Source organism: Perna viridis, chromosome 7 (assembly GCF_037379345.1).
Source record: "Perna viridis isolate PV_CMFRI_1.1 ecotype Kerala chromosome 7, ASM3737934v1, whole genome shotgun sequence".
NCBI classification, from domain to species: Eukaryota; Metazoa; Mollusca; class Bivalvia; order Mytilida; family Mytilidae; genus Perna; species Perna viridis.
The window spans coordinates 25199623-25212990 of NC_142451.1; the positions used below are offsets into that span (position 1 = coordinate 25199623).

The 13368-nt window shown below is 31.3% G+C and overlaps 1 protein-coding gene across 1 annotated transcript in view; it reads right to left on the minus strand.

Annotated features, from left to right (window-relative positions):
* Positions 1-114: 114 nt before the first annotated feature.
* The window catches only part of LOC148611964 (sodium/glucose cotransporter 4-like), a 35869-nt gene continuing 22615 nt past the window's right edge, over positions 115-13368 (minus strand). Inside the window, exons 10-15 of the mRNA XM_088593016.1 lie at positions 9855-9962; positions 7459-7609; positions 6756-6924; positions 6216-6437; positions 3830-4118; positions 115-2746 (exon numbers count right to left, since the gene is read on the minus strand). Coding sequence (XP_088449142.1) covers positions 2547-2746; positions 3830-4118; positions 6216-6437; positions 6756-6924; positions 7459-7609; positions 9855-9962 — 1139 coding nt within the window. The 3' untranslated portion in view covers positions 115-2546. The remainder of the gene's footprint in view (positions 2747-3829; positions 4119-6215; positions 6438-6755; positions 6925-7458; positions 7610-9854; positions 9963-13368) is intronic.

The window sequence follows — 13368 nt, forward strand, 5'->3', positions numbered from 1 at the left end:
TACTCTTCTTCAGATTGGTCACAAAAATATACCAACATTATACCTTTTGCAAGAAAGGTTTCTTTTAGATGTCCTTAATTTATAAAGTTTGAGTAAGGCTACAGAATTCAACAATCTGCTTAGAACTTTTTATATAAGCTGCCTTTTTAACATAATTGATTAAACATTAAAGTTAAATATACAATAAAAATACAGTCTGTATATTGAGTGTATAATAGATTACATCAAGTACAATAGTTCACATCAGGGAATAGAGTTGTCTTCCCTTGATTGAATAAACATTACCTAAGAAAAGTCTTAAGTAGTTAACTGGATAATTAACAAAGATTTAAACTTTCTATCATTTCATGGGTATATTATGGTAATCTAAGTTTTATGGAAAGTTAAAATTTCATGGTCTATTGTCATATAAGCTATTTTGGTGACATTTTAGCAATGGAAGGACAAATCTATTTCCTGAAGTTAACTATATAATTAACTGTAAAGGTACTACAGTGATATTTATGGTGGTATGCAACATAAGTGCTCTTTATAAGGTTATTTCTCAGATTACACATTATATAAAATATTACATTCACCATATATTTATATAAAATAAAGGTAGTTTTGAGCAAACATTAAAGACAAAAACTGTCATTACATTTGAGTTAAACATTACTAAATGCAGGATGGATTTAATGTAAAGATTGTCCATTATGATAAAAGGATTTGATATCAAAGTGAAATACTACCCACCTTTTGATTGTGATCCCTCTCTCTTACAGCGAGTAAAATAGTTAACTTCAAGCATTAGAGTTGGTCTTCCCTTGATTGAATGGGCATTACCTGATAAAGTGTCCTAAGAATTTAACTGACCAATTAACACGGAGATTTAAACTTTTAATCTTGGCATAGATATATTAATCTAAGTTTGATAGAAAGTTGAAATCTCTTTGTCAACTGTCTAGTTCTTATAGGAAGTTTATCAGGTAATGGTCATTAAATCAAGGGAAAACTACCTCTATTCACTGAAATTAATTATATTACTCGCTGTAAGAAATTATAAGTCAACAATTTTTCTACTTTACACCACTATTAGGGAACTCTTCATATCCAAGGGAGTTTGTTAAATTGATATCTTTAAAACTAAAAATATCAAATATCCACATCCTTAAAGGGAAAGACCCTGTTGTTGTGAACATCACAAATATTGAAAGTAATCTGTTTAATATTCATAAAAATTAAATTGAAACAAATTAATTTCCTTTTCTTAATTAATAAATCGAGATTTATAATTAGGAAATTTTAATTTTCCACGCCTATGGGCACCACCATGACCGGTTGAACACTGGTTGAACTGTGACGTCATAAAGTCGATTTGTAAAGTGAAAGTAAATAGGTAATTGATTACGATGTCTGAAGAAATCACAAATTCGAGACTTTTCCCCTTTAATTTAAACCCAAAATGAATAGAAGAAGAGAATGAAGCACAACATGTATAAGCAAATGTCAGACATCATCGACGAACAACGGGATTTGAAGCCAGATGACTAGTATTTGTAAGGAAAATCGTATGGCTACTTACGAAGAATGTTCATGTTGCTGGTAAAAAAAAAACTTTTAGAACATTTATCTTTTATCATTCGTGCAATTGTAAGCTTGACAAGTCACTGTGTTTTGGTGATTAGATAAACATGATCGTAGAAATATTTACTGAATATTCTTTGTTCACATATTATTTGCAGTACTTGTATCAGTACCAAACCGACTTTGTGACGTCACGAGCCAATCAGAAGCTATCGGTAAAAAACAATAAAATCTGGCTATGATCTTCCTTCAGATAAGAGAGTCCTGCAAGATGGCTATCCCCTTATATTTCAAGGATTTCGAACTTGACATAGCCTTGAGCATTTTATAAAAGCGCATTTTGCATTAAAGGTTATTTATTTTTGTTTACGTGGTATGATTTATCATAAGAGCCCAACTTAATGCAAAGGTGGTCTTTCCCTTTAACCTTATGACCTATGGCGGATAAGAGCTGATGTACCCGAATGCATAAAATTTGAGAGCAGCATTACAAATGGTCAAATTAAAACATTCATCAACAAATGAAGACCTTTTAACAATGAATACTATAGCTACATGTAACACTTGTGTAATTAGCATTTACTCTTAACTACATAAACATCTACTGAAATAATGCATCTTTTGACAGATTATTGTTCCCTTAATACTGCACATTTCATGTACCAAAGACATATCACAGAAAAGTTCTTAACATCCACTTACAGACAAGTTCAGTACATTCTTACAAGATAGCAATAATAGTTATCTTTTTTCTTAAATGCATCAAGTTGACGATCATAACATGGGTTTAAGATACACCCAGTGATATGTACACAGCTTTGGTCACATCTGAGTGCTTTCCTTATCATATTGTAAACCAAATCATATGATAAATTAAAATGACAAAAACAGTTCTTCCCATTAACTATAATCACAACTTCATCAAGAAGAAACACAATGTTATTGAGTACTGGTATACAAAATAACAGATAACAATAACATTAGGCGAAGTATATGAAGTGAAACAATACAACTCCCATCAAAAGTACAGCACCGGTGTTAGAAATGATTTTCCATGTTCTTTTTTCCCTGATGGATACCATATCTACCCGTACTACACCATGACTGGCAAGAGACTGCCTATTTACATTATCCATACCACACAGCCAATAAGCAATTCTCCTGCAAATTCCAATATTTTCTGAAAGTAAAAATGCCAGTGTAACATACCTATAAAAATTAAACTTAATTATACATAACAACCTAAAGAAATGAAAGTCGATATTTTTCAGCCTTTTACTTACAGCGAGTAATTTCAAGAAATAGACTTGTTCTTCTTTTGATTAAATACAAAAATACCAATAGATACAAAAAATAATGGATTATGTGTTTATTAGCTGATGAACTTTTTTAGGTAGTTACCTGCATAGTTGACGTTCAAGGAGATTTTAAACTTTCTATCATTTCATAGGTATTTAAATCTTTGTCAACTGTCCTGTTAACTAATTTAACCCTTATCGTGCTACACCCGGACCTGTTTGGGATTGGACAATGTTCCACTTTATTGGTTCTGGCAGTGTAAATCTGAGTTTAGGAAAGCGCAATTTGTGTCCATCTGCAAGCAGTGTGACTGTGCTTTAAAAGAGGCTATCTGATAGAGTGTTTGTTAATAAATAATGACTTGAAAGCTAAAAGAAGAGGTCATGAGTTTCCGCTGTCAAAAAAAATGAGATTTTTTGGGGGGTAGGGTTGATTTCTTGGACCCTTGCCAGAGCAGAATTAATCTGTTGTACTCTATTTTGCCTGGAAACTAAATAAGAATGATTTCTGTCACCACCATATCAATGTCAACCCATTGTATTGGCTACTTCCGGTTTTAGGACAAACAGGCCAATAATTGGAAAAAAAATCCTTATTTTTTCACATGAATGACCCTTCAGGGGGCTCCTGACCCCCCACTCATGACTGTAACACACTTTATTTGGCTTCAGTAACCTTCACGGTCTACAGACTGTAAGATGAATGTGCTTTGGTTCCTGATTTGCTCCAGTTGAATCCCACAGGTAGCAAATAGTGACCAGAAATGGACAAAAATTACTATTTTCGAGTGACAGACCCATTTTCACAGGTTGAAAAAATTTTACAGTATGTTACTCGCTGAAAAAATTTCACCTGTGTTTATATTATGAAACCAGAGTGAAGTTAAATAATCTGTTAATGTACTTTCTACTATAGCTTACAGAAGTTTTCAAAAATTCCTTGTTCATACAAATATTACCGTTACCTGTATAAGGTTCAAGATTTGTTTTTTCTTCAATTGATACATGTAATCCATTTGGTTCACTGTCTGTATCTTTCACTGATAATTTAGTTTCACTACTGTTCAAAGCATCCTTTTCTAATAGAGAATCGTCTTTCTGATCACCCTCCCCCTCATTTCCTTTTTCCACCAACACATCCAATTCCGTGTTCTGTTTTTCAATGGATGACACCTCTGTTTTATCAAAACTGATTGTATCAATGTCAAGGCGAGGTAGTGTACTGTGACGTGTTTTCCAAGTTAGCCGCTGAAGCTATAAAAAAGTATTTAAAATTCTTTGTTTATCAAGACATATAAACATTCCTAAAAATCATTTAACCAACTGATGCAAACAATTGTTTTAAGTAGCACTCCAGCTAAGAATCATGCAAAATGTGATACATGGTTGGAAAGCCTACATATTTTTATTTTTGATATTTTGTTTAAAATGCTTTCATAAACAGAAATTAACATTTGGTTTTTCATATAACCCATGCTCACAGGAGAAAAAAATTATATAAAATGCACTGTAGATTTCAAAATTAAGGGAGATAACTCTTTAAATGACACTCAAATACAATAGAATCTACTGGATTTTCATTGTTGCAGACAGATCGGAATGAATAATATACACCCATAAAACAACTTAATTACAAAAATGAAAATATGAAGCCTTTTTTGGGGTGTATCATATTTTTTCAGATTTTGCATGATTCTTACAATGACAGCTACTTAATTTGTCTTCATTATAATCAATACCGTTGATTTTAAAGATGTAACCTTTCATGCGTTTATTATGCTACATCTGTATGTAGGAGTCTGAGCATTAAATATCTCAAAATTTTTCTCTAAGTACCATTCTGTGTAAGAATCAGGCAATGGGTGGCAAATCATTTTTCCCAGTTTAGTCATTTTTGCCTAAAATGTATTCAGTACATCTAGAAAACAACCAAAAAGCTATATAAGTTTATCCTGAGGCATCTCTGACATAGATATTTTTGACTGCTTAGATAGGGAAAAAGTGCGGGGAAATTTTCCCGCCATTATTCTGTGTGCATTTCAACAAAATACAAAGATGTTTGATAGCTGTGCTAATACTACATTTTTCGTTTGAAGTAAGGAAATCGGGGAAAAAACTCACCAAACGATCATACCATTGATAAGACATAGCTATTTATTTCACTGAAGTGACAGAGAACTTTTTCTACAATATCATTTTGTTGAAAGACGACATTGAAAGTTTATTATAAGCAACAAATATTACTGTTTGGGGAATTTTGAATTTTCAAGAAATAGTTGGGCCGAATATCTTGAAAAGTGAACCAACCCCTTTGACCTATCAATATCTTAAAAAGGCAAATTTTGCAAACACTTTGATGGTTATTTCTGATGGTTATCAGGTATAATTAATTATTTAATGCAATAAAATCTCTGCGTTTTTTTTCCTTCATGTGCCACACCTTATATACATATTGCCCGATTCTTAGACCGAGAAGTACTTAACACTGATATAGAACTAGTGTTCTAGGAAGTCTCACATATTCCTGTTGGTTAAGAAATCAACAATATCATAGTTGTCATTTAAGTACAAGTACGTATGTAGCTCTGTTTGCTCATAGGCAAGGCCTTAAATCAGGTTAAATCTAAATATAATTTTGCATTCCATTGGATAGAATACAAAATGAATATATAGTGGTGTGGTTGAAACCTATTTGCAAAATAGAGTAATCAAGGGAACCAAGATTCTTGCGGAAATCAAAAGAATGTTATCCAGGGACAAAGACCAGACATGGAAAACAGACAAAGACAACAAAGAACATAAAGTAACTAATATAATACGTACAAAGTAACAAAAGTAAATGAGCAACTCAGACTCCACTAGAAACATGTTCATGCATCAAATAACTTAAAATATACAGTACTGTAAATTTAGTGACAGTAAATCTTGAGCAGTAGTAATATACAAAATTGTGGAAGCCATTAGCAGTACTACAAAATTGTAATACACATGGGCAAGCTACATTTAATAGGCTACACAGAATCCATCAAAGTCGTACCCTTCTTGGCTTATTCAATACTGCAGTTGTTTGAATGTTATGAAGAGGTATAATTAATGCCACTGTGAAAGTACTTTAATGAGTGGATACCAATTTTTGTGAATTAGGGAAGAAACACAAATTCGTGGATTCTTGAATTCATGGTTTTAACGTTATCAGTTTACACATCTATGGAAATCTCCTATTCGTTGGAAACCAAATTTCGTGGTTTGGTATATCTACGAAACCACGAAAATTGGTAACCCATGAACAATAGTATTTTTATATATAATAACATACAGTATAACAATTCTGTATTGAACATGTAAACTTACACATCTCTGATCAATAGGTTTTGAGAGAAGGGAGATAATAATAGCTGTCACTCCTGTCAAACCGAAGGCAAAGATAGAGAAGTATAGATAATGAAAGTTAGAAACGATGGCTGGTCTTGGATCAGGTGTTGGGTCTCCACACTCTGGTACTTTGTAGGAATACTCAATAATGAATCTAACTAGTCCTACTGCCATTCCAACCAATAAGGCAAAGAATGCACCCTAAAAAATATTGTATATAGTTTATAAGTAATTCTATCCATAACAATATCATATGTAGGTAGGTAACTTATTTAATTCACTTTTTTTCCATTTTAACATTGCAGAGTCAAGTAAGTAATATTATATAAAATAACCATGTTTTCATTGAGCATCCATGTAAAATTAATTTAGAAATGTAGCTAATCTATGAAGCTGATGATAGATAGAAGCAAAGTTATGTAATAAATTTACATGAAGAATAGTCCATAATTTTTGTTGCAAGAAACAATTTTAACCATAAAACATTTTTCTTCAGATGGGAAAATCGACTGAACTAACGACTTCATTGAGTCTATCCCAGAGTAATGCCAACAGGTAAACACAACATATCGGAGGCTGCATGAAGCTTGATACTTCCTGTATGTATACAAACAACTCACTGCCCTCAGAGGCACGTAACACAGGAATCCATATTATACTAACAACTACCAATACCAACACAAATATTCTGAAATTTTTAAATAAAACTTTAGACATAAGTTATGAACAAACAGTTGCATATTTTCCTGAGAAGCAGATATGAAGCATTTTAAAACTTGTTCATTTCAACCTACAAAAACAAAAATCTACTAAACAATAGAGTATTCAAACATCTTTTTATTTTTCTTGATGTTCAACATTTGAGTTCTTCCTCTTTTTTATCATTTTGAAAATTTGGGTCTAAAACCATATTTTTCTAACACTTTTTATTTTATTTTTCTTGTTTTTCAACATTTGAGTTAGCTCCCCTCTTAGTCATTTTGTAAAAGCTTGTCTGAAAATATAGAAAACAAAGAATATTTCTTTGTTTTTTATTTCAGTTGACATTCAATATTTGCAGTATCTCCGTTTTTGTCATTTTGTAATTCCTAGTCTACAGCCTTGTTATGTAATTAAAAGCAAGAATTAAAAAAAAAAGTATCACTTTTAATTTATGAAATGTCTTCATAAGTATTACTTTCACTGTTACATTCCATTTTATTATTGGGATAACTTATTTTACCTTCCTATTATCATGACCTCCAGTTCAGAGGCTGTCTTTCTAATATGTAACCAAATGTCCATAGCAAATATTGTACAACTGCTGTTAAATATGGAGGTAAGGGATGACATCAGAGCAGCTAACATTACGGCTAACATTAAACCCCTAGCTCCTGAAATAAGCACCCAGCGAGGGATATTTAAACTCATTTTTCACAATGCATCAACACTAAAGGGATGAACATTTTTATACAGTGGGTTGAAAGAACTTCAAAATAAATTATTGTGACTCAGACCTTTTTGAAAATAAACATTTTAAAGATGGAAGCAAAAAATATTTTATTCTTTATCACTCTGATCAGAATATTATACTTTTACATGTTTGAAAATAAATAATTTGATTTGATGTATGTGAAAAATAAATATTTTAATCTTTTTATAAGGTGAAAATAAATATTTTGCTAAAAAAATTTCTTTAAACACTTCCCTCCCCCTCAACACAAAATGGTTGTCCTCCAATACAATCAACATATATCTATGCAAAGAATTGGCCTATCTCAAGCTTTTATAACTTAAGCTCTAGTTGTGCAGTTCAAAAAGTAAATGAATAGATAAATTTTAAGTTTACAATTTGAATTATTGTAAATACTACTATAATTGAATTACTCATTTTTTCTATTTCAAGTACTCAACCTACTTTTTGTGAATGTTTTTGAAAAACCTGAAAATGATGTATCTTAACAGTTAAAAGTGAAATGGATATTATTAAAACTATATTTTTTTCATATATTGTGTTACAACCAAAATTTTTTTTAATACTATAAAAAAAACTCATACATGTATCAAGCAAAGTTAACAATTCATATCATAAAAAATGTAGTTTGATAGTAAGAACCAAAGTCCTGACAGCTAAAAAGTTATAATTTTCTCTGTATACTAATTTTCACATGTTTTCCATTGGACAATTGTACTCTACCTGGGACATTGTTTTTCAAAATTATGATAAAATCAAATTTTGATACCAATTTATATGTTCACTTGAAAAATTCTAAGAAAATTAGCAACCAACAAAAATAGCTGTCTTTGTAAGAATCATGCAAAATCTGAAAAAAAGTGATACACCCCAAAAAAGACTACATATTTTTATTTTTGTAATCAAGTTATTTTATGGGTCTATATTATGAAATTTTTAATTATTCATTCAAGTCTGCCTGCTTTTAGGAGATAATCAACATTAAAAATCCAAAAGATTCTATTGTATTTGAGTGTTATTCAGAGAGTTATCTCCCTTAATTTTGAATTCTACAGTGCATTCTATATGATTTTTATCTCCTAAGAACACAGGTTATATGAAAAACCAAATGTAAATTTTTGTTTACTAGAGCATTTTAAACAAAATATCAAAAATAAAAATATGTAGGCTTTCCAACCATGTATCACATTTTGCATGATTCTTAGCTGGAGTGCTACTAAATCTTTTTTACATTTTTTAAACAGACACTGATTGAATCACCAAATGTTGCAGAGATAATAATACTATGTCCTGCATTAATCATTTTTATTAAGTATCAGTCTCCATAAAAATCAGACAGAAGGTTTATATACATTTTGAAACCCACAGAATTCACTTTTATTTCTTATTTAGAAAAGATTCCAGACCATACAACTAGTCTTAGGTCTCACTAACCACTTCTAATGTTTCCATTACTTTACATGTTAAACAAGTAATTTTCAATGTTTCACAGTGAATTCCCAGGACAAATGACACCTTAAAGTTGCATACCATTACAAAGCTTGGAAAATAAGGCTTTCAAAATCATTACTCTAATGATACGATGTCCGTAGAAATTCTTCACAAAATTTACTTGAATAAAAAATACTGTAAATCAACATTTTGACCTTTTCTGCTAACTGACAGCATGGAGGCAAATTACGCACACATGTAAACACTGTTCATACACTTTTGTAGTAAATTACATATATGGTTTTAAAGTACAAAGTCTCAGCTTTATTTTGACTACTTTTAATCAGAATACACACAAACAATGCACTTACAATGCATAGGTCTAGGTTCAGTGTGTTTTTGGTACTACATGATGGAAGGGGGGGGGGGTGGCCATTTGACCAGGAAGTGGTTAGTGAGACCTTAGTTTGTCATTCAGTTGTTGTACTTATGTAGATGGTATATAAATTTGGAGTTACTGTTCTTGACTTTGTTTAATTGGTCAATTTTAGAGGGAGATGAATGTACAGTTTACTTAAAAATACAGATCTGACAACAGGAAGGACTATTGTTACCTACAAATATAGCATATGTAGGCAAAAAAAATAATTTGTTTGGTGGGTTTTTATACACCATGAATCACCTCTATCTTAGGCAGGATCTGAATCTTAAATGGACTGGTACTTAATACTAACCGGCAGGCATCAAATCTATAACTAATGATGGGTATGCTATATTACTACAACCAGATCTACTTCCACATACTTCCATACAGGTCTCTGGTGTAGCACATCCTACTGTATCTGTTAACATAATAAAATCTACATCAATACCATTTAAAATGGTGGTACAACTATTTATAAGAATACGGCAACAATTTTTTAAACACAAAATTCGAAGAGTCCCATTTCCCATGAAAAATAAATTTTGTATAAAAATTATTGTAGCTCTGATTGCATATTCATAATGCAATATTTCATTATGCTAATAAACCCGTTTAGAAATAGGTTATAGCAGTTTATATGTAAATTTCCTACATGTATTTCAAGCCACTTTAAAAATGTGGGACAAGGCAGGCTCCCACATCAGTGGGTTGTTTTCATACATTGATTTGTGCTAACATCAGCAGTTTACATTTGCTGTAAACAAATTTTCAAATCCAAAATTATCTATGACAGAAGTAGACAACTTTTTGAATGGAAGCCCACAGAAATGTAAATTGGGAGCTTTAATCACTTATATTTTCAACCTGTTGAAATAATTAACTAAGTTAAAATTTGTAAGACATGACAGCAGGTAAAAAATTTTAGAATGGGACTTAACACGATTATCCCTGCCCATTCTTTTAAATAATTGTGCATTTTATTTATGTATAAAACCATGCAAATGTATTACAACAATCGAAAAACTAGTCCCTTAGAGATTTCCATGTAAAAAAATCTTTGTTACCATAATGTTCATCTGAATAGAATGCAATTGTGCAATATCTACACTCTGCACTAACCAATGTTGTGGATCATTAAATTTTGATACTTTATTAAGCGTCAGTCCCTGAAAGAATCAGACAGTGGGTGAAACAAGGTATGGAAAAAAACATTATTTTGATAGAGTGATTTGACTATCTGCATCATCAGAATCAAGGAAAACAGATAAGATTTTCCGTATGATGCTGGACCATTGAGTTACAATTTCATTGAAATGCAATGAAAATGAACATTTCAAAGGCAGATAACTCTGTCAAACACCTAATTTTCTAAGATTCTATTGAAAAATTTCTGAGATGCAGAGATAAAAGAATGGTCTTTTCAAATAGAAAAAGTATCCTTGAGTGATATTACATTGTCAGATCGGTGGGGTTTTGACATGCTTGTTTCTGATTTTTCTCATTTTGCCTGATTCTTACAAACTTTAATGTAAGTTCTCTTGAAAAACAGCAAGATGTTCAGGAGCAGATTCAGGATTTCATATTTGGGGGCATTAGTTGAATTAAAGGCTCAGCAAAGTGAGGCAAGGCTTTTATTTTTTTAATTTTTTTTTTTTTGTTTTGATTTTATTTTTTTTAGATTAGTGAAGACTTGATTTCATGCAAACAATTATTTTTTTCCTATTTTAGGGGGTTGTATGCCAGGTCAATCCACAATGAATCTGCACCTGATGCATGTAGAAATGATCATAAATATTTTAAGTACTTCTTCATCTGAGAATCAGGCAAAATGTGTATAAGGTGTGGCACATGAAGAAAAAATACACAGGCATTTTCTTGCATAATCCAAGTATTTACATCTCATAACCTCAAGAAATTACTGTCAAAGTGTTTGAAAAGTTCGCCTTTTTAAGATATTGAAAGGACACATTTAATTGAAATGCACTATGGAAAAATGGCAGGAAAATTTTCCAGAACTTTTTCCTTATATAAGCAGTCAAAAATATCTACATCACCGATGCATCAGGATAAACTTAAAAAGCTGTTCCGCTGATTTCTAGATGTGTTGAATGTATTTGAGGCAAAAAAGACCAAATTGAGAAATATAATGTGCCACCCGTTGTCTGATTCTTACACAGAATGGTACTTAAGCATTTCACAAATTTCAAAATCAATTTGTAAATAGTAAGGGAGCAACCATTTGATTTTTATGGGGTGTTGGGATCAAATTTTCTATCATGCCTTTTTAATTAGAGAAAATTTAGGTCCTGCCTTTTTTTCAATAAAAAAAAAAATATTAGGACAATAATAGATCCTGTCTTAGTATTATTTTCTCATGGCCTGATTGGCATTTTATTTCTTAAAAAAATAAATCCTGCCTTTTTACTTCAAATTTGATCTTAACCCGAATAAAAATCAAATGGTAGTTCCCTAACTGGATTACTGTCTTAGTACAAGCAAACAGCAGTAGTACAGATTGTAGCAAACTAGTCCACCCAAAACAAAGTGATGGAAAACATGTAAAAATAAGCATTGACTTAAATGTTTTTAAAAAGCAATATTTATCCTGATATCTTAAAAAGCAACACTGTCTATAGAGAACGGAATTACTTCAGGTTAACTAAGGAATATGTTGTCTATAGAGAAAGGGATAACTACTGGTTAACTATAGATTATTTTGGTATATAGAGGAAGGGATCACTACTGGTTAACTATAGATTATTTTGGAATATAGAGGAAGGGATCACTACTGGTTAACTATAGATTATTTTGGTATATAGAGGAAGAGATCACTACTGGTTAACTATAGATTATTTTGGTATATAGAGGAAGGGATCACTACTGGTTAACTATAGATTATTTTGGTATATAGAGGAAGAGATCACTACTGGTGAACTATGGAATAAAATGGTATACCATGAAACCAGTTGATCTATAGAAGAAGGAAGCATTTTGGGTTGAATAATGAATATGTTGGTTTATAGAAGAAGGAATCAATACTGGTTAACTAAGTAATACATTGGTTTAGAGAGGAAGGAATCACTCTTGGTTAACTAAGAAATATGTTGATTTATAGAAGAAGGAATCAGTCCTGGTTAACTAAGGAATATGTTGGTCTATAGAAGGAAGGAATCACTCCTGGCTAACTAAGGAATATGTTGGTCTATAGAAGGAAGGAATCACTCCTGGCTAACTAAGGAAAATGTTGGTTTAGTGACAAAATGGTTTGCTTCTGGTTAACTGAAAAATAAGTCAATTCACAGAGGAAAGAATCACCACTGATCAGCTAAGGAGTATAGAAAGAAGGAATTGCTTCACACTTATAAGCTTAACAATATGGTGGTTAAAGGAAAAGTATCTCTACCTGTTAAATAAGGAAGAAGTAGGAATTTCTACAATTTGATAACTTAGTGATGGTCTATGTAAATGTGTTTACAAATAGTGACCTAAAACTCAAACAAATTATTCACCCAAAACCAAAATGTTAAAGAAAAACAATTCATAAATATCTTAAATACTCTATATTAACTTACTCCTATGGACACCAATGTTTAAAAAGATGTTTCAAGAAAATAAAAATGTGTCCCAATTCTATGATTTTTTTAGAAAGATTTCAAAAGCATTTTGATATTTCAAAATATATTTCTCATCCAAAACACTTACTAAAGACAACAATGAAGATAGTTTTGAAAGCCAGGTTTTCACAAGGGTTGCCAAAGTCTCAAAATTCTCAAAAAATCTTTCTGGAGAAAAGGGACTTTTCTTTACCATTAGATTCAGACTCC